Here is a 23,181-nt window from a genome sequence, read left to right as displayed (position 1 = left end):
TTATTAGTTTTTCAATTAAACTCATGAATGGTATTGTGTCTTAGGGCTCTTTGGATCATTGTAATCAATCTCAGACACCTGTGATAATTAGTTTGCCAGGTGTACCCAATCAAAGGAAAACTACTTAAGAAGGACGTTCCACATTATTAAGCAGGCCACAGGTTTCAAGCAATATGGGAAAGTAAAAGGATCTCTCTGCTGCCAAAAAGCGTGAAATTGTCCAAGGTATTGCACTAGGTATGAAAACATTGGATATTTCAAGAAAACTTAAGCGTGATCATCGTACTGTGAAAAGATTTGTGGCTGATTCAGAGCACAGACGGGTTTGTTCAGATAAAGGCATAATGAGGAAGGTTTCTGCCAGACAAATTAATAGGATTAGGAGAGTAGCTGCTAAAATGCCATTGCAAAGCAGAAAACAGGTATTTGAAGCCGCTGGTGCCTCTGGAGTCCCGCGAACCTCAAGGTGTAGAATCCTCCAGGGGTTTGCAAGTGTGCATAAAGCTATTATTCGGCCACCCCTAAACAATGCTCACAAGCAGAAACGGTTGCAGTGGGCTCAGAAATACAGGACTCATTTTAAAACCGTGTTGTTTACTGATGAGTGCCGTGCAACCCTGGATGGTCCAGATGGATGGAGTAGTGGATGGTTGGTGAATGGCCACCATGTCCCAACAAGGCTGCGACATCAGTAAGGAGGTGGCGGAGTCATGTTTTGGGCTGGAATCATGGGGAGAGAGCTGGTAGGCCCCTTTAGGATCACTGACTGTGTGAAAATGACCTCTGCAAAGTACGTAGAGCTTATGACTGACCACTTTCTTCCGTGGTACAAAAAGAAGAACCGTGCCAACTTATCTTCATGCATGACAATGCACCATCTCATGCTGCAAAGAATACCTCTGTGTCATTGGCTGCTATGGGCATAAAAGGAGAGAAACTCATGGTGTGGCCCCCATGTTCCCCTGACCTCAACCCTATTGAGAACCTTTGGAGCATCCTCAAGCAAAATATCTATGAGGGTGGGAGGCAGTTCACATCAAAACAGAAGCTCTGGGAGGCTATTCTGACATCCTGCAAAGATATTCAAGCATAAACTGTCCAAATACTCACAAATTCAATGGATGCAAGAATTGTGAAGGTGATATCAAAGAAGGGGTCCTATGTTAACATGTAACTTGGCCTGCTAAGTTTTTTTTCATTGAAAGAGCTTTTGATTTCTGTAGATATGACCTCCTGATGCTGCAAATTCAACAAATTACCATTTTAGTTCTCTTTACAACCTTTAAAATGTTTTGATCTCTGTTGTGCATAATAATTTGAAAAAGTGCATTTTGAGTTTTTTACTTCTAAAAAAAAAATCTGTTGTCATTAGGAGATTTGTTCAATAAAATTCCCATTATACTCCAACGGTTGATGGCTTGAAGATTATACTTACTGTCATTTGCATCGACTATTTAGGAAAATCAGCGAAAAATAAAATTTGCATAATAATTTGGAACGCGGTGTATGAGCAATCCTTAATGATGCCCTACAGCTAATAGATAACAAAAAAAAAAAAGTATTGATAGATTTATTTTTTTATTACCGCTTATACATTTATAACTATCAGTGTATGGCCTTGACAGCTGGTGGTAAATAATTATTCATTCAGAACGGTCTTTCCTGGATCTCCCTGCCTACAACAAAACATATTTATAGGTCCATAATCAAACTCTGAAAAGGACAGTTGTGTTGAACATGGTTCAGGGGTTGTGTTGTAGATGAACACTATGACCTGATCAAGCATCTATACGCTGTTCCTCTTCCATCCAATAAGAAATCTTCTGAGATCATGAAGGTAAAAGTGGAGAGCTATCTACCAGTTGCGTAACTAGAGTCCTATGGACCCTCCCGCTTGTTGCTTCGGAGCCCGTGCCATCACTGCAATGTACAGTTGCATGGAGTTGCAGGAAGTCATTGCCCGCAGCGACGTAACTGTGCGTCGGATGACATTAAGGGTTAAAATAGCTCTGTATAGCACCTCTGTTTTGATGCTGCTAGGTTTTGCAGTGGGTGGAATTACCATGCAAAGGACTACAGTTCCCAACATTCCTCTCTCATCTTAAAGACATTGGAAGTAGATTTACTATTCAAAATGAGCCAGAATTCTTGCTGTGCGCCACATTTCCTGCTTTAGACACTTTTATTGACACGCTCGATATGGCTTATCGGGAAAGAGACGTGGCTTAACAGTATGCCACCGTGCCAAAAATGCACCAAACTTTGGGCGCAAAATACTGGCGTAAATCAAGTCAATTAATAGGTGTTCTAAGAAGCAGAAAATAATAAAAAAAAAAAGTGTCTAGCAAATGTGCCAAGTTTATCTTACAGCATGCACTACTTTAAAAAAATAATATTGTATTTTCTGACTGCCTTTTCTAAGTTTACAAGGTCTAAAACTTAAGACAGTATTAGTAAATGCAGCTCCACTGCCTATATTTACAGCTGCCTGCATACCCCTCTATTACAAGATGTAAGGTAGTGCTGTAATAACTCACTGTCTGCTACTGAGACAAAACTCTGCTGTTCTGCTGCTAGACTCTGCATGATCTACTGCCCAACATGCGAAACACAATCCCTCTGGAGACAGGGAGGGGGGCAGAGACATTTCAGCTGTAGACACTAGTCACTAGTAAGTGACTATTCTTACAATTTGCACACAATTTTTTTTTTAAATCGGACCCTTTTAACTATCTATCACAGATAAATGTATATGTAAATAAGGTTTTGGGCAATCTCAAGAGTCTTTTTTGTTACACTTCTCAATAGTCCATATTATATTTTTTTTATTTACCCTTCTGAATGGAGCAATGCAGTTTAGTGACAGCCCATGAACTCTTACCAGTAGCTATTACTGTTCTAGAGTATTAGGCTGGGTTCACACGACCTATTTTCAGACGTAAACGAGGCGTATTATGCCTCGTTTTACGCCTGAAAATAGTGCTACAATACGTCGGCAAACATCTGCCCATTCATTTGAATGGGTTTGCCGACGTACTGTGCAGATGACCTGTAATTTACGCGTCGTCGTTTGACAGCTGTCAAACGACGACGCGTAAAAGGACTGCCTCGGCAAAGAAGTGCAGGGCACTTCTTTGCCACGTAATTTGAGCTGTTCTTCATTGAACTCAATGAAGCACAGCTCAAGATTTACGAGCGTCTCAGACGGCTCGCAAAATGCGAGGAGGAGCATTTACGTGTGAAACGAGGCAGCTGTTAACAGTCTGTCTTTTCACACGTAAATGCCTCTCATCGTGTGAACATACCCTTAATCCACTTCAACAAAATTAAAAGTAGAGCACGAGATAAAAGAACTGAAGATAGGGAAAGATGAGAAAAGCACAACCTAGACAGTTCTGTATGGAAACAGACTTCCTTACATGAGATTCGAATCTAAAGAAAACCTATTGCGAGAATACATTCAGCACTTAAGATCTGAGCCAAATTTGGACAATATGGACCTTTTTGAGAACAGAACCATGAAGCCATGGTATCTTTACACTCTGCACATTTGTAAATCATTTAAACTTACCATTCTCCTCTTTTAGTAGGTGTCCATTGGAATGAAACCACTGGAAATTAGGATCTGGATGGCCCTCAATATTGCAGTGAATGACCGCACTGTTTCCTTCTTTCACAATGATGTGATCTACCGTAGATGTAATGATAGGTAATGAATCCACTACTGATTCGGAACTATTGGAAGTGTGATTTTTAGTCTCCTCTGAGTTTATTGCTGTAGTCAGTGAAAACAGGAGAAACACAAGTAATGTTGGGCACCAGTAAAAGTTGTAGATACTCATAGTTTCCTTGAATGAATGTTTGAGGAAGCTTAAGACCCAGGAGCGTGGACGCCCCATCATCAGAATGTCAAACCTGAAAATAAAAAAAAATACAAAAAACTCGTTATCATGAAATATAACACCACCAACATCATATCAATCCATCTCATTAAAGCGAGCCTCTAGTCTCCCAAAAAAAAATAAATATATATATATATATATATATATATATATATATATATATATACACACATGTGACTATAGATTAGAAATCTATAGTCAATTTTCCTGCTGTCCCTCCATTTCAGTCACCCGTTTTCTGCTCTCAAAGATGGCCACCACAGTCTCAAACGTCGCTGTAAAGAACTTCTTTGGAAATCTGAGACACGCCCCTACCTCACCTCCACTGCCCTCTAATGGATGAGCACTGATGACGTTGGTGCTGCTGGACACAGCGCCAACATCATCAGCACTTGTCCATCGAAGGGCAGTGGAAGGGGCGGGGGGCGTGTGTCAGACTTTGCTGTGGAGAGCTCCTTTTGAAAGTCTGACACACGCCCCCACTCCTTCCACTGCCCTCCAATGGGTGAGCATGGATGACGTTGGTGCTGCTGGACACAGCGCCAACGTCATCAGCACTTGTCCATCGAAGGGTAGTGGAAGGGGTGGGGGGCGTGTGTCAGACTTTCAAAAGGAGCTCTCCACAGCAAAGTCTGAGACTGCAGTGGCCATTTTGGAGAGCGGAAAACGGGGGACCGATACGGAGGTAGAATCATTCAGGAGCAGGGCAGCAGATAATTTGACTATACATTCTCAATGTACTGTATGGTCAATTTTTTTTGAGGGGACTGGATGGTTGCTTTAACAAATTGTCAAAACCAATAAAATGTTTCATCGATGGTTGCGATGAATCTATTTTGTCAGAAACGATATGGGACAGAAGAAACACCCCGGGTCATACTGATATACTTATGTCTAGTGCAGGACTTGGGCGGTGCATGACACTAGGCTTAAAACAGTGTAATCAGTTTGGCCAAGATCCTTCATTTAATACATACAAATGTACACAGCCAATATAGGTTACGCTCTATGATAATAATAATCGGTGATAGGTTTCAGAAGGTTCAAAAAATAAATAAATAATAAAATACATATTTAAAACATCTTGGTAGGAGGGTGGCAAAAGGGACCGTACGGTTTACTGACAAGTGTGTTAGACTGTAGACACATACGAGATTTGTTCCTAAGAACATAATTACTTGACAATTATATTGCAAAAGCGTAGCACATATAGGCATCATTTTAACTAGTACGTTCAACCAGCTTAAAAATACACTTATTAGGCAATTCAAATTTTATAGTGATCCAATAATAAAAGGTCTCAGGGCTGAAAAGGAAAAAAGTGCTACCTATATTTTTTTTTCATAATTAAAAGCCAAAGAGTGAACCACAATCTTTTTTTTCTGATCTATTTTTACATTTTGATTGAAGATTTTTTAATTTTATTTTCTGTACATGATTATGGGGACAGTCATCTTGCCTGAATTGTTGTCAACAGCAATTAGAGGTATGCTTTACGGCAGCCACATGGACCATAGGAACCGGTCAACAGGAGGGGACCCATCAACCTCTTTGGGAGAGTTTTCTGGTCATTCTCTGTGGCCTGTGCAGACATCATTGTGCAGGAAGGGATAGGAGAAGTGTCCATCACCTATTGTCAATGATGGACCCTGTGTTATCTATATAGAGGTGTTATCTTTCATTGTAATCTTGCCTGTGATATAATGAGAGGACTGCTGAGAAGTGATCACTACAGAACAGGAAGTGTGAGTCTATTAGGAGGCTCAGTGTCCAGAGAGAAAACTGCAAGATTTTAGGATTATTTCTATAGATCATGACAAAAGGAAAAATACATTTAATGCATTTCTTGCACGACATTACGCTATGATACAAAATTGTATGACGGTGCCTAGGAGTGTAAAGTGCTGAGAGGCATTTTTGCAATGTGTAAGGTGTATACTTTTAGAAATTATATTACAGAATAGGGTTTCAAGTGGTGGACAGCCATCTGCGAGGTCCATATGCCCTAAAAGGGCATAACAAATTCTGTTATAGACTGGCAACATGTTAACTTTCCTTGATGTTATTCAACTTTGTTTTTTTCTTTACCTTAGATCAGAGGCCCAAAACCTTTTGTATCCCGTGAGACACATTTAACCTTGAAAATTATTGCCGCACAGCCAGGGGTTGCAACTTGTTGGTGACCACTGCCTTAAGACCAATGATTGGGCAAACAAGCGTTTATATGAACGCTCATTCTCTATCATTGCCTTTTGTAATCAGGGCAACAATGAGCCAATGAACGAGCAAACGCTTGCTCATCGGCTAATCTGCTCTTTTACGCAGAATTAAAAATAATCGTTGTCGGCAGCACATCTTCCTGTGTAATCAGGGAGATGCGCAGGCAACATGATGAAAATGTAACGATCACTCGTCCCTATGCATAAGCAATCATTGCTCGGTGTCAAAGGAGCAATCAAACGCCGATCAACGAGCGGTCTCGTTGATCGGCGCTCGTTTACACAGCCCATGTCAGCCGTGTAATAGGACCCTTTTACATGGGTAGATTTTCTGCTCAGTATATATGCACCAATCGACAATATAGAAAGTCTATCAGCGCTTGTTTGCGACATTTAAAAACAGAGCAATGATCCAAATGCATGGGGACGAAAAATCGTTAATCTTGTCGGCAGCACATCCCCGGTTCACACAGGAAAAACGCACTGCCAACATTTTTTGGTTTGCAAAAAAGATTAGATCGGCGGACAAACGTTTTCTCGTCTGTCGGATAATCGCTGCCTTATTTACACATGGCAATGATCGGGATTGAGCTTTTGTATGAGTGATCATTTACCCGGTCATTGGCCTATGTAAAAGGACCTTTGGACAATCAATTACAAATATTAATCTTTGTTTAACCCCTTAACGCACCAGGACGCACCGGTACGTCCTGCATTGAAGTGCTTTAAGGCACCGGGACGTACCGGTGCGTCCTGGCTAAAAACTGTCATCCTGTCAAAGGACAAGGTGACAGAACTGTGCCGTCAACTGTTTATGACAGTTGACCGGCACAGTAAGACGGCAGGGGACCATTCACAGCGGTCTCCTGCCGGCGATCGCGGTGATTGGTCAGTCAAAGCAGACTGACCAATCACAGCTCCATGACGTGTGTGTGTGTGATGGCGCTAGCTGAGAAGCTGAGCCAGCGCTATCACCTCCTGTAATTAGTTGTCCGTCGCCCCTCTGCAACGGCTAGGACCGGAGCTAGGCTCCGATCCGGCCGATTAACCCCTTCAATGCATCGATCAACGCGATCGATGCATCGAAGTGTCTTGTAGCCTGTCGGCAACCACGATGGTTGCCACGGGCGAGGGTGTCAGCTGTTTGCCACAGCTGACATCGTGCCCCAATGGCCAGGACCGGAGCTAGGCTCCGATCCGGCCGATTAACCCCTTAGATGCAGCTTTAGATCGCGCCCTATGGTTGCTAATGACAACCATCGGCACCCGCGGGTTTTCCGATGGTTGCTATGGCAACCGTAGCCTAACAATCGCTTCCTAGTATGGAAGCCTATTAGGCCCCGCCGGGAGGCGAAGCCTAATAGGCTTGCGGTCAGTCAATAGCTGACAGCTCCAATACACTGCACTATGTAGGTAGTGCAGTGTATTAGAATAGCGATCAGGGCTTCATGCCTTCAAATTCCCTAGTGGGACAAAAGAAAAAGTATTGTAAAAATGTTGTAAAAAAAAATTAGTTTCATGTTAAAAACCACTATAAACAGCCTTTTTTCCTATAATAAGTCTTATTATAGGAAAAACCAAAAAACATTTAAAAAAGTACACATGGTATCCCCGCGTCCGTAACGACCCAAACTATAAAAATATCACGCTATTTTACCCGTGCGCTGAACACCGTAAAAATATTAAATAAAAAAACTATTCCAGAATCGCCATTTGTTAGTCGCTACCCCTCGCAAAACAGAATAAAAAAAAAAAAAAAAAGGGATCCAGAAGTTGCATGTACCCCAAAATTATACCATTAAAAACTGCCCGTCCCGCAAAAAACAAGCCCTCCCACCGCTTTTTTGACGGAAAAATAAAAAAGTTATCACTCTCAGAATATGGTGACACCAAAAATAAATTTGAAACAAAAGTGATTTTATCGTGCAGACGCTGCAAAACATGAGAAACTATATACATACGGTATCGCCGTAATCGTACCGACCCGCAGAATAAACTAAAATTGACATTCATAGCGCATGGCGAACGCCATAAAAAAATAAATTAAAAAAACATCAGAATTGCAGGTTTTTGGTCACCTTAAATACAAAGTGATCAAAAAAAATCCAAAAAAAAAAAATCGCATGTACCCCAAAATGGTACCAATGAAAATCTACAGATTGTACCGCAACAAATAAGCCCTCACACAGCTTCGGTGGAGAATATGGCGATGCAAAATGTGCAGAGTGTCCAAAAGCGGATAAGATTGGGCGCCATTTATCAGTGCGACAGCGACCATATGTCTGCGGATTATTATTTATTTACCCAATTATACCCTCTTATTATACCCTGATGTTCTCCGCACAGCTTACATATGCCCCCACATTATAAACTGAAATACCAGTAATACCCCAAACAAAACTACCAAGCAAAATCCACGCTCCAAAAGCCAAATGGCGCTCCCTCCCTTCTGAGCCCTACAGTGTACCCAAGCAGCAGTGTACGTCCACATATATGGCATCACCATACCCGGGAGAACCCGCTTAACAGTTTGAGCTATTTGTCTTCAGTGGCACGAACTGCGCACAAAATATTGTGCACTAAAATGGCACATACCTGTGGAAATTTGCAATTTTCACTTTGCACCATCCACTGAGCAGTCATTTCTAATAGGAAAAAAAACATGTGTGGTCAAAATGCCTTCAGGGGTGCAGTTTCAAAAATGGGGGTCACTACTTGGGGGTTTGTTTTACTATTTGACCCAAGAGCTCTGCCATTGTGGGCTAATGCTGCGAAAATCACCAAAATAGGCCTCACATGCGCCTTTCACTCCTAAACCCTGTCATATGTCCAGGCAAATGATAAATGCCTTGAGGGGTGTAGTTTACTAAATGGGGTCACTTCTCATGGTTTTACACTCAACTCTGGTACCTAAGGGAGCTCGGCAAATGCGACATGGCGCCCATACACCAGTCCAGCAAAATCTGTGCTCTAAAAGCCCAATGGCACTCCTTCCATTTTGAGCTCTGCCATGTGCCCAAACAGCAGTTTAGGGCCACACATGGGGTATTGCTGTACTCGGGAGAAATTGGGTAACAAATTATGTGTTGTTTTTTCTCCTATTACCCCTTGTGGGGGAAAAAAAAAATGGGTGCAAAACGACATTTTTGGGGAAAAAAATAATTTTTAATTTTCGCTGCCTCATTCTAATACAATCTATGAAACACCTGTGGGATAAAAATGCTCAGTACACCCCTAGATGATTACCCTGAGGGGTAAAGTTTCCAAAATGGAGTCACTTCTAAGGGGTTTCTACTGTACGGGTACCTCAGGGGCTCTGCAAATGCGACATGGCGCCCAAAAAACAAACCAAAATCTACATGCCAAGTAGCACTCCTGCCATTCTGAGCCCTGTGGTGTATCCAAGCAGCAGTTTATGACCCCATATGGGGTATTGCCAGACTCGGGAGAAATTGCTTTACAATTGTTGGGCAGCGTTTCCTCCTTTATTCCTTGTGAAAATGAAAACAATTCAACATTTTAGTGGAAAGAATGTAGATTTTCATTTTCACGGCATAATCCCAATAATTCAGCAAAAAAACTGTGGGGTCAAAATGCTCACTATACCGCTAGATAAATTCCACGAGGGGTAGTTTCCTAAATGGGGTCACTTTTACCGGGTTTGCACTATTTTGGCCCCTCAGTGGCTTTGCAAATGTCACATGGGGCCGCAAACCATTCCAGCAAAACTCGAGCTCCAAAAGTCAAATGGCGCTCCGTCCTTTCTAACTTCCGCCATGTGTCCAAAACAGCAATTTATTACCACATATGGGGTATTGCTGTGCTCAGAAGAGTTTGCGTTACAAATATAGGGGTGTTTTTTCTCCTTTATCTGTTGTGAAAATAAAAAAATCTGAGCTAAAACTACATCTTATTAGAAAAGAATTTAGATTTTCAATTTCACGGAATAATTCCCATAAATTCAGCAAAAACCGTGTAGGGTCAAAATGCTAACTATACCCCTAGAAAAATTCCTTGAGGGGTGTAGTTTCCAAAATGAGGTCACTTTTGGGGAGTTTCCACTGTTATGGTCCCTCCAGGGCTTTGCAAACACGACATGGCACCGAAAACCAATCCAGCAAAATCTGCGCTCCAAAATCCAAATGGCCCTCGTTCCCATCTGAGCCCTGCCGTGGGTCCAAACAGCAGTTTATTACACATATGGGGTATTCTCGTAATCGGGAGACATTGCTTTACAAATGTTGGGGTGCTTTTTCTCCTTAATTCCTTGTAAAAACGAAAACATCGTATGTTTTTTCAGAAAAAAAGTAGATTTTCATTTTTACAGACCAGTTCCAATAAATTTAGCAAAAAACCTGTGGGCTAAAAATGCTAACTATACCTCTTGAAAAATTCCTTGAGGGGTGTAGTTTCCAAAATGGGGTCACTTTTGGGGGGTTTCCTCTGTTTTGGCACCACAAGACCTCCTCAAACCTGACATGGTGCCTAAAATATATTCCTAAAAAAAAAAGGAGGCCCCAAAATCCACCAGGTGCTCCTTTGCTTCGGAGGCCGGTGCTTCAGTCCATTACCACACTAAGGCCACATGTGGGATATTTCTAAAAATTGCAGAATCTGGGCAATAAATATTGAGTTGCATTTCTCTGGAAAAACCTTCTGTGTTACAGAAAAAAACTGTATTACAAATGAATTTCGTAAAAAAAAAAATTTAAATGTGTAAATTTCACCTCTACTTTGCATTATTTCCTGTGAAACGCCTAAAGGGTTCAAATAATTTCTGAATGCCGTTTTGAATACTTTGAGGGGTGCAGTTTTTAAAATGGGGTGTTTTATTGGGGGTTTCTAATATATAAGGCCCTCAAAGCCACTTCAGAACTGAACAGGTCCCTGAAAACATAGCCTTTTGAAATTTTCTTGAAAATATGAGAAATTGCAGCTAAAGTTCTAAGCCTTGTAATGTCCTAGAAAAATAAAAGAATGTTCAAAAAACGATACAAACATAAAGTAGACCTATGGGAAATATAAACTAGTAAGTACTTTGTGTGGTATTACGATCTGTTTTACAAGAAGATACATTACAATTTAGAAAAATGCAGATTTTTGCAAATTTTCTCAAAATTTTGGTGTTTTTGACAAATAAATATTGAATTTAACGACTACATTTTTTCAGTATCATAAAGTACAACATGTCACGAGAAAACAATCTCAGAATCGCTTGGATAGGCAAAAGCATTCTGGAGTTATTACCACATAAAGTAACACGTCAGATTTTCAAAAATCGGCTGTGTCCACAAGGCCAAAACAGGCTTAGACACTAAGGGGTTAATACAGGGTTGAACAAACCTGGAAGCAAGTTATTTATTTAAAGGAATAGTGTCACGAAAACATTTTTTTCAACATCAGTTTGATTTTAGTCTTTTATTAAAAACTTTTATATTTATTTGTGTGTTTGTGTTTTACTTTTTTTTATTTTTACACTTTTTCTTCCCTATGGGGGCTGCCATTTTTTACTCCATTTCTGTATGTGTCGATTAATGACACATACAGACATGGAGTACGGCAGCCCCAGTCCCATAGTGAATGCGAACGGGGCCCGTTCCATCCACTATGGTGTACGCCGTCTGTGTGGGAACGGCGCATGCGCCGCTCCCACACAGTCCAAGTTGAACGGCGCGCCGTCCGGCGCCATTTTCCTGTGGCCCGGAAGTCGCGGTCGGACAGTAAGATTACTACTTCCGGTCGCGGCTTCCGGACTTGTGCACTTGGTGCAGTGGCAGCAGACAGAGCGGACGGAGCGGCGGCGACAGGAGCAGGTAAGTGATTTCTATGTATGTTCGTGTTTCAGTGTGTTTACTACTGTATGTTAACCTTCTACACTGTGTGTTAGCTCAAAAAATGGCGACACACAGTGTAGGAGGTTAGACCGTTCAATCCCCTCGTTTCTCCCGGCACTAGCCAGGATAAAGGAGGGGGAGATTCTGAGAGCTCACTAGAGCGAGGGATTTTTTCCCAATTTTGCAGCATAAAGCAATGTGGTTGCTTTACCACATGCAATGCTGCAATTTTGGGAATTGCTCCATCTAGTGACCAGTGCTGGGAAATATTATAAATTAGAATCTAATTTATAATATTTCCTGACTCGTGAAAAAAATAAAAAAAGTTAGAACAATGTTTAATCACCTACACACTAATTGTTTAACTAAAAAAAAATACATTTTTTGCTAACAACACATTCCCTTTAAGATGGAGGCTTTATCGGATTAAACCCATTTTCTTTCACATCATGTGGACAGCTGGCTGTGTGCACTATTTCCCCTAAGAGGAGAGGGCACCAGCATACAATATGGGAAGGTGGCAAGCCAAAAAATAACTAGTTATTATGAAGTCTTTTTTTATTAAAATATACATCAATCTGCTCAGTACCTCCTGCTCTAAAACATGCTGCCCACAAATTGGAATGTATTTTTAACCTTACAGGCTGCCTTTAAAAAGGTTACTCTGCTACCGTTTTGGTGCCAAATACCACAGGACGACTTAAGAGGTCTTGTGGAGTCCATGACTCGAGGGGTCAAAGCTGTTTAGGAGGCACGAGGGGGACCTATACAATATTATGCAGGTAGTTTTAGGGTATGTTCACACGGCCTATTTACGGACGTAATTCGGGCGTTTTTGCCCCGAATTACGTCTGAAAATAGCGCCTCAATAACGCTGACAAACATCTGCCCATTGAAAGCAATGGGCAGACGTTTGTCTGTTCACACGAGGCGTATATTTACGCGCCGCTGTCAAATGACGGCGCGTAAATAGACGCCCGCGTAGAAGAAGTGACCTGTCACTTCTTTGGCCGTAATTGAAGCCGCTATTCATTGACTCCAATGAATAGCAGCGCTAATTACGGCCGTAATTGACGCGCCGTTCAAGCGCCTGCACATGCCGGTACGGCTGAAATTACGGGGATGTTTTCAGGCTGAAACATCCCCGTAATTTCAGCCGTTACGGACCCCCGCCGTGTGAACATACCCTTAAGGTTATAGCGGATTGGTGAATAGTAAGTTAGATTTACTAAATTTCGATGGAATGCTATAGTTTTGCCCTCTTATGTGTGTTCATAATGTCCCAAAGCAAAATAATCTGAGAACACTAGAAAAACAATTTTGAGTATTTATCAGCTTTTTTCAGTCTCTTCACAAATCATTGTGGGACAAAGAAAAATAATGAAGAGTAACGCTACTTTCCACTGTGTAAAACGGTAACCAGACTTGTTGGTAAAATGCAGGTCACATCAATCTTCCTTCACCATTGTGCTTTGAAAAGTTCTTGAACAGGACACATAAAACAGCCAATAAGACTTATTACCATTTATGTAAGAAAAGAACATTCTACATATAATTTGGAGCCAAGTAATACTGTGGAAAAGTTTTCAAAGTAAGCAATGCCAAAAATACACGAAAAATAAACAAACATACTATGATCATGATCCAAAATACCACTTTGACCATGGGAAAAGAAAACAAACACAAAAAGGGAGGAAGCCTTGCCAGGGAAGACCTGCTCTCTGCTAACACAGAGGGCACTGAATAGGGATCTGTGATTTGTTTACCAGCTTATATATAGCCATATTGTATATTCATATTTTTAATTTTTTTTGCAAGAAAAAGAAGGTTGTTATCTGGATATATTGAATTGATTACTAATAAAACGCGGTATGGTTTTCATGTAAGTTGCAATTATAGACAAACACTATAACTAAACTAATAACACACAAACAGTTGTCCTGCTCATGTCGGTTATTGAGCACATGGAGTAAACATCCACAATGAAGAGAGAAAAAGTAAGTGAACCACTGGGTTATTGACATCTCCAAGAGCTAATTGGCAAAAGGTGCTACAATTAGGGCTGATTCAGATGAACGGTGCGTTTTTGCGCGTGCAAAAAACGCGGCGTTTTGCGCGCGCAAAAACCACTTGACAGCTCCGTGTGTCATCCGTGTATGATGCGCGGCTGCGTGATTTTCGCGCAGCCGCCATCATAGAGATGAGTCTAGTCTACGTCAGTCAGTGTCCAGGGTGCTGAAAGAGCTAACTGATCGGCAGTAACTCTTTCAGCACCCTCGACAGTGAATGCCGATCACAATATCGAGAAACCTGTTAAAAAAAAAAAAAAAGATCGTACTTACCGAGAACTAACCTCCCGGCCGTTGCCTTGGTGACGCGCCTCTCTTGACATCGGGCCCCACCTCCCTGGATGACGCCGCAGTCCATGTGACCGCTGCAGCCTGTGCTTGGCCTGTGATTAGCTGGAGCTGTCACTTGGACTGAATTGTCATCCCGGGAGGTCAGACTGGAGGAAGAAGCCGGGAGTTAATCGGTAAGTCAGAACTTTTTTTTTTTTTACACGTTCATGTACATTGGGATCGGAAGTCACTGTCCAGGGTGCTGAAACAGTTTAACTCTTTCAGCACCCTGGACAGTAACTATCTCCTGACGTCGCGTACCGGAAATTTTTTGGCCGGGTTCGAGTTCGGCCGAACCCGGTGAAGTTCGGTTCGGTTGTCCGGGTTCGCTCATCTCAAAGACACTCCGTTTGGATGTTTGTAAACAGAAAAGCACGTGGTGCTTTTCTGTTTACATTCATCCTTTTGACAGCTGGTGCGCGAAACAGGCAGTTCGCACGGAAGTGCTTCCGTGCGACCTGCGTGGTTTTCACACACCCATTGACTTCAATGGGTGCGTGATGCGCGAAATACGCGGAGATATTGAACATGTCACGCTTTTTGCGCAGCGGACAAACGCTGCGCAAAAAGCACGGACTGTCTGTACTGCCCCATAGACTTGTATTGGTCTGTACGTGGCGCGTGAAAACCACGCGGCCCGCACGGACCCAGTACACGTTCGTGTGAATCCCCCCTTAAGGAGAGGAGATTGGTGTGGGTTTCACAGGTGCTTTGCCCATTAAATAAAGGCACACAAAGCCTGGCTACTGACAAATCTCTTCTTCTCAAGAAAGATTGGCTGGAAGCAGGCTGGTGAAAGATTGGCTGGAAGCAGGCTGGTGCCAGATAGCTGGAAGCAGGTTTGCACTAGACTCGTCACGGACACTGGACTTGCGATACAGGACTGGACATGGATACAGGATAGCATTGTACACAGGTTACAGTGAACAGGATACGGAACCTTTGCAGACTAAATCAGGGTTAGACATAATGTTGCTCAGGCACTGACCGCTCCATAGAGCAAGTGTGTCGGCTGTGTGTTACAGCCGACACTTCCGGGTAACTAGCGGGATCCCGTTCGAGCGCGATCCCGCTTGTTTAACCCGTTAAATGCCGCTTTCAATTGCAATCGCGGCATTTAATAATTACTAAAAGCAGGGGGTTGACCCCCTGTAACGTGCCAATGCCCCCCCCCCCGCGGAGAGTTCGGGGGAGCCGTTGGTTGGCACGGCGGCCAGGGGGTCTCATGAAGTCCCTTAGGTTAGATTGCTGGTTAAAAGTCCCCTAGAGGGACAAGTAAAAAAAGTAAAAAACAGTAAAATAAAGTTTTTTTAACAAATAAAAAAGGAAGAAATTAAAAGCTCAAAAAAAAAAAAAAAACCAAAACCCTTTCCCATTTTCCCCCAAGCACAATGTCAAAAAAAGAAAAAGCTAACATAACTGGTATCGATGCGTCCGTAAAAGTCTGAACTATTACAATATCATTATTTAGTCCGCACGGTGAACGCCGTAAAAAATAAAAAACATCAGAATTGCTGTTTTTTTGGTCCCTTCTCCCACAAAAAAATTAAATAAGTGATCAAAAATTCTCACATACCCCAAAATGGTACCAATATAAACTGCAGCTCGCCCCGCAAAAAATAAGCCCTCACACAGCTAAAATCGACAGAAAAATAAAAAACTTTATGGCTCTCAGAATGTGGCGACAAAACTCAAATTTTATTTTTAACAATCAGTTTTTTCCTTGTAAAAGTAGTAAAACAAAGAAAACTATATAAATTTGGTATCGCTGTAATCGTATTGACCCACAGAATAAAGTTAACATGCCGTTTTTACTGTACGGTGAACGCCGTAAAAACAAAACCACCCAAAAGGTTGAGGAATCGCTTTTATATTTCTATTCCACGCCACATATTTTTTTCTCGTTTCCCACTACATTATATGGTACAAAAAACAGGCGCATTAATGACCCTTGATCATGAAAGGGTTAATTTACATTTATAAAATGCTAAGAAGCAGATTGGAACAAAGCATCAGTTGCCAACTTGAGCAGCAGTATATTAGTTCAGAGCATAATTCTGCAATTAGATAAAATGACCAGTCTCCTCACCACCTGTATACTGGTTTCCTCAGACAGCGAGCAGATCACACTTGCCAACACCCTGGCTCGCATGAAGGAAGCAAAGCTTTGAGAATTCTGTAGCTAGGCAGCAGAGAGGAGTATATTTCTTGATGTGCTTTTATGAAACTACCAATTATGTAAATACCCTCCCTGGCAGAAATGCCCTGTGCAGAATAAAACGCTAACGGGAGTGGGTCTGGCTGCAAGGCAATGCGGACATGAAATCATTTCACCTACATACAACCTGCCATCGGTATAACCCAGAATTTATATTTAGGATTTAATTTAAAAGTATATTTGCAGCACATGTCAAAAAAGTGTGATAGGTGTGGGTCCCACCACTGGAACCCATACCTATGTGGAGAATGAGGGTTCCCTGTCCTGTCTGGTGTAGCAGCTGAAAATGAATGAAGAGATGGATGCGCATCTGCATGGCTAACTCCATTCAGTTCTATGGGAGTTACAGAAACAGCCAAGTGAGATTGGGCGGGCCAGGTGACTCCCTTTCTCCACATAGATGCAAGCTCTCGGACCAGCACCTATCACATATTTATGGAATATCCGGTGGATAAATGAGTTAGGAATACCCCTTTTAGTTAGGCTTTGAAGAGAATCTATCCAGACAGATCTTTTTAAATAAAGGCTCCCAAAAAACAGGTGACCATTGTATCTAGAAAATTGATATTGGTGTCCAACATTGAGTTTATCGATTTCTATGGGAGTTTATATTGCTTTTCTTCTGAAAATAAGTCAAAATCAAGCTGGCTCTTGGTGTGTTCCAACCGGCTCTAAAAGTCTACAATATTTCATCTTTCCTTGTCCTAATGACAGAAAGCCAGTGGGTGCTATGGATTTCTAGGTTTGTGTTGGCTGAAGCTTTGGGACCTGTTAAAGCTTCTACCAGTGATGTCATATGCCTTTGCACATGAGGTCATCACACTGTATGACCTATACACAAAATAAAATACAGCATATGTTTAGTAAGATCTCTTCAATATCACATGTCATTGTGTCTCAGCATTATCCACTTATGGCACTTGTGTTCTCTTTTGTGTGTCAGAAGACTTGTGGGCTCCAGGTTATTGCAACCTCTATTGGTACACTAGTGAGGCTTTTAAAGAGACAGTAAGGGTATGTTCACACGGCTTATTTTGGGCTGTTTTTTCGGGCCATAAACGGCCGAAAAAACGGAAGCAGAACGCCTCCAAACATCTGCCCATTGATTTCAATGGAAAAACAACGTTCTGTTCCGACGGGCCATTCTTTTACGCGGACGTTTTGAAAAACGGCCGTGAAAAAGAAGTGCATGTAAATTCTTGAGACGTTTTTCATTGACTATAGAAAAACAGCTAAAAAAACTGCTGTAAAAAATGCTGCGAAAATCGCGAGTGGCTTAAAAAAACGTCTTAAAATCAGGAGCTGTTTTTCCTTCAAAAAACACCTCCGTATTTTCAGACATTTTTTGAGTTTGTGTGTGCATATACCCTTAAGGGGTTGTCCATTTTTTTCTTTGTGTAAAACTAAGCTAATTTTAATCGGACGTGCATCATATTCCCACACATGTATGCAAATCTGGTGTACTCTACTGTGGCATACACCTAACAAAAATCATTCAATCCTTTTGCAGTATGTATTTTTGCTCTGCAAACGTATGTACTTTATTTGATTCGATTCAGTGACAGATCTGTCATTATCCCTCTTTCAGAAAAACATACTGGGGAAAAAAAAAAAAGTAGCTTTCAAATGGCAATTGTTTTCAAACTTAGGCCTTATGCACACTACAGTTTTATGGCTCCATACAATCTCAGAGTTGTATGGAGTCATAAATGCCCCCTTAGAAGTTTAAGGCTATGTTCACATGGCATATGTCTAGGCTAATATTAAGTGTATAGTAATGGATGCCACGGTTAGGCATCCTCAGAGCCTATGTTAAATGTATACGTCAGTAGCTTTTTACCAACATGTAATTTACATGGGCAAAAAACGTGAACCTAGCCCAAGCGGTAAAAAAAATAAATCATAAGTTATACAGTATAAACTTGGTGTCACTTTCTGCACAAGTTAAACATTCAATGCATTTATGTAGTTCAGATTCATTGCATATCCAAAAAACAAAGGGACTCGTTTCAGGATAGTAGACAGAGCCACATAGATTGATCTTTCATTCCCCTGTGGTGAATTCTGCATCCAGTGCCACTGGTGTAAAGCACAGATCCAGCCGGGACCTGTATTCCAACCTGCATGCAGCTATTTCAGGCTTGTTAGTCCTCATCAGCTCAAGATACGGAAACTGGGGCTTCAATGAGGAAATATTATGAACCAAGGGATGTAAGAACGTAAATAATTCATGAACATATCCAGAATTATATGCAAGTATCTAGAGAAAACATTTCCTTCAGATAGAATTATATTGGACCCTAGAAGTTAAGACATTGAAGATCGCATAATTACCTACATGAAGAGACTGCTAAATTTCTATGTCCTCGTGTTCTCTCATTTGTAAACACACTGGCCACACTGTCTTTGAAAAAAAAAAAGTATTCCCACAATTAAGAGGCTCGGTGAAACCCCTCTTTGTTGCAAGTTACTGAAAGGATATGAATGGACATCTTTATCCTACACTGGACTAACGCCAGAATGATTTGTTCCAATCCAATACATAAGTGACCCACCAACTATGTATAAATCACACTATACCCTATATGTAATACCTGGCATGGGAAAGTGTACTAAAGGCCCTAACCGTTTTTATCTAATATACCGTACAAACACTAAAGTAAGCACTTACACAATTCTTTAATAAAGTGTAATGTATTCCCACACTGCATTGCGCATGTATGTCGCAAGTAGGAGGGAGTCAAATGTAGCTGCATGAAACTTCTTATCGCCACCATTTAACCCCTTATACACCATCAATACACATCGCCTTGTTAACAAAAGCGGCCCATTAATGTGACAAATTAAGGCTGCGTTCACATCCGAGTCAGGGCTCCGTTCCGACGGAGCTTTCCATCGGAACCGAGCCCTGACTGACACAAACGGAAACCATAGGTTTCCGTTTCCATCACCATTGATTTTAAGGATGACGGATGGTGCAAATGGTTTCCTTTGTGTGAGTCAGGGCTCCGTTCCGACGGAAAGCTCAGACGGAACGGAGCACTGATGCAGATGTGAACGCAGCCTAAGAAAAGTCAATTACATCAGCAGTGGGCTTATCTTATAGGAACAGGAAGCGTGGTTCTTTGGATAGGACCCTAGGGCTTTCCTGCTATAATGGTTTAGTATGCCCCAACTACCTTATGTAACTAATGCACATAAGAAAATATACTATGCAATAATGCATGCTAATATAGGCTGGTTCGTTATAAATAAGTTGCATAGTTGTTCACACGTGGAGTTCGCCATATCTAATCATGGCGTTAGTGTTTTTTCCTTAGATTAAAATGTACAAGTCTGATGCAGGACCCATGCACAAGATAGTATTAATAGTTGTATAGATCCGTAACACAGTCCTAATACAAGTGTATGGGCTCTTACTATATCTCCATATGCCTTTGCGTCATTCTAAACAAATCTGATTTAAAAAAATAATGACATGTTTCATCGGATTCAGTGGTGTAACTGCCGCGGTAGCAGCCGTAGCGGCTGCTATGGGGCCTGCCGACACGCGCCCCCCCCCCCCCCCATATGCACGGTGGTGGCTGCTACATCGGTGGTGGCTGCTACATCGGTAGCGCCGCTACTACGGGGCCCACGCCGCCGAGCCTCCAAGTATGGGCCAGGCGACACAGGCCCTCTCATGAGAGGGCCCCAATGCTAGCGACCGCCTAATACATGCATTAGCGCTGAATGTTCGTGTATGTTCCGTGCCCGACCATTCAGCGCCTTACAATGACGCTGACTGGCGGGGCAAAATTACTTGCCCCGCCAATCAGCGCATTACAACGACGCTAGCGGCGCCATGACGTCATCGCGCCACTTCCGTGCTTAAAAGGCGCTGATTGACGGGGCAAGTCATTCTGCCCCGCCAATCAGCGTCATTGAACGACGCATCGTTCAGCTCCAGCAGACCTGCTCAGAAGAGAGCTGATCTGCATTGCCATCGGACGGCGCAGGAACGTGATCATGCGAGTATGTAAAGTTTTGTTTTTTTCTAATAAAACTGTGACGGCCATCATCTATAGTGGGGGCTCTATATGTGGGCCACTATTTACAGGGGGGGGTCTATATGTGGGCCACTATATACAGGGGTGGTCTAGATGTGGGGCACTATATACAGCGGGAGTTATATGAGAGATACTGTACAGGGGTGGGCTATATGTAGAGCACTATCTATAAGGGAGATATTTTTTAGGGCACTTTCTATAGGGGTGGGCTATATGTGGGATACTATATACAGGGGTGGGTTACCTGTGGGGCACTAGCTACAGGGTGGCTATATGTGAGACTATCTACAGCGGTGGGCTATATGTGGAGCACTATCTATAGGGGAAGCTATATGTAGGGCAGCACGATGGCTCAGTTGTTAGCACTATTGCCTTGCAGCTCTGGAGTCTAAATGTAGGCACTATCTACAGGGTCTTTATGGGGATCACTATGTACAGGGGGCTATGGGGCACTATCTACAGGGTGCACGGTGTGTATGGTACTATTATAATCAGGGACACAGTGTATGGCGCTTTTATAGTTAGTGGTGCAGTGTATGGTGCTTTATTATATTTAGAGTTAGAGAATTTTAAATTTCGTTTATAGGTGCAGAAATGTTTTAAAAGTGAGAAGCTGAAGACATCTGAGCGGAAAACTGCATAAATGGGTTATGGCCGGTAGAAATCCATCATAGATGTCTGGACCGGAGGCAGAAGAAAAGAACTAGAATCTGAGGTGTCACCGGTGAGTCACTTAATGTAAATGTTTATTCTGCCTCTAATCAGTACTGTAGTCACTGTATGACCTGCAGCGAGATGATGGGTGGTATTTTTTTTTGTGAAACAGCATTTCCCAGCATATCCTCACCATTGTTCGGGCCATGCTGGGAGCTGCAGTTTTACGCCGTACAAACCTATACGGCAGGGGTTGCACTTAATTGAGCTGTATTTGTTCTTGTGTTGTATATATGTACCGAGCTTGGTTCTAGTGCTGTATTTATGCACAGAGGTTGGTTCTGGTGCTGTATTTATGCACAGAGGTTGGTTCTGGTGCTGTATTTATGCACAGAGGTTGGTTCTGGTGCTGTATTTATGCACAGAGGTTGGTTCTGGTGCTGTATTTATGCACAGAGGTTGGTTCTGGTGCTGTATTTATGCACAGAGGTTGGTTCTGGTGCTGTATTTATGCACAGAGGTTGGTTCTGGTGCTGTATTTATGCACAGAGGTTGGTTCTGGTGCTGTATTTATGCACAGAGGTTGGTTCTGGTGCTGTATTTATGCACAGAGGTTGGTTCTGGTGCTGTATTTATGCACAGAGGTTGGTTCTGGTGCTGTATTTATGCACAGAGGTTGGTTCTGGTGCTGTATTTATGCACAGAGGTTGGTTCTGGTGCTGTATTTATGCACAGAGGTTGGTTCTGGTGCTGTATTTATGCACAGAGGTTGGTTCTGGTGCTGTATTTATGCACAGAGGTTGGTTCTGGTGCTGTATTTATGCACAGAGGTTGGTTCTGGTGCTGTATTTATGCACAGAGGTTGGTTCTGGTGCTGTATATATGTCAGAGCTTGGTTCTGGATCTGTAATTATATAGGATATATTTATAATAACAAAATTGCAGGGCAGATGGAATAGATCTCAGTTCATTGTATATTTAATGGGAATCTGGCAGGTAGTTTTAACCCCTTGAACCGCCACCATGCGATAATACATGACCTGACAATACTTCCAAACATTCCCATGTATGTTTTTTTCAGATGCAGCAAAATCTTTAAAATCCACTTTTAAATCGGAACACACTATATGCTAATTACTCATTAGAGGGTCATGGGGCGGTGCCACTATCCTAGAGTCACATAGTCCTGCCTTCAAACCCAACTTTCCATGTTTGTGTGACATCTCCCTGGCTGATACAATTTTCTCGGATGCACCATTGCCTTGTGGCACTATACACAAGGGGGGGCTGTGTGGGACTATACACATGGGGGAACTGTATGCCACTATTTACACATGGGGGAACTGTATGGCACTATTTACAAGGGGGGGATGACTATATGGCACTATTTACAAGGGGGGGGGTTGTGCTGCATTATCTACTAAGGGGGCCTGTGCTGCATTATCTACTAAGGGGGCCTGTGCTGCATTATCTACTAAGGGGGCCTGTGCTGCATTATCTACTAAGGGGGATTGTGTGGTACTATATACAAGGGAGGGGGGCTGTGTGGCACTATATACAGTGGGAGCTGTATACAGTGGGGTCTTTATGGCTCTATCTACAAGGGGGAGGTGGGGGCGCTATCTACAAATGGGGTGTGACACTGTTTATACGCGGGGCTATATAGCACTGTCTACAGGGGAGCTTTACGGCACATTCTACAGGGGGCACTATTTATAAGGGGGGCTGCTTGTGGCACCCGTGGGGGGGGGGCCCTGTCAAGCGTTTGCTGTGGGGCCCAGTCTTACATAGTTACGCCCCTCATCGGATTCCATATGTAATGCATCCGTATGGCATCATATGGAGGCAGTGCGGCTTTGTACTAGAGATGAACAGCCGCCATGGACTTTTATACAGGCTCTGAGCA

General features: G+C 42.4%; 1 protein-coding gene across 1 annotated transcript in view; it reads right to left on the bottom strand.

The window, feature by feature from the left end:
* The window catches only part of MFAP3L (microfibril associated protein 3 like), a 61,191-nt gene that overhangs the window by 15,499 nt on the left and 22,511 nt on the right, over positions 1–23,181 (bottom strand). Inside the window, exon 2 of the mRNA XM_075860252.1 lies at positions 3,572–3,915. Coding sequence (XP_075716367.1) covers positions 3,572–3,902 — 331 coding nt within the window. The 5' untranslated portion in view covers positions 3,903–3,915. The remainder of the gene's footprint in view (positions 1–3,571; positions 3,916–23,181) is intronic.

The sequence above is a fragment of the Rhinoderma darwinii genome, chromosome 1 (assembly GCF_050947455.1).
Source record: "Rhinoderma darwinii isolate aRhiDar2 chromosome 1, aRhiDar2.hap1, whole genome shotgun sequence".
NCBI classification, from domain to species: Eukaryota; Metazoa; Chordata; class Amphibia; order Anura; family Rhinodermatidae; genus Rhinoderma; species Rhinoderma darwinii.
This window is presented reverse-complemented; position numbering and strand designations above follow the sequence as displayed.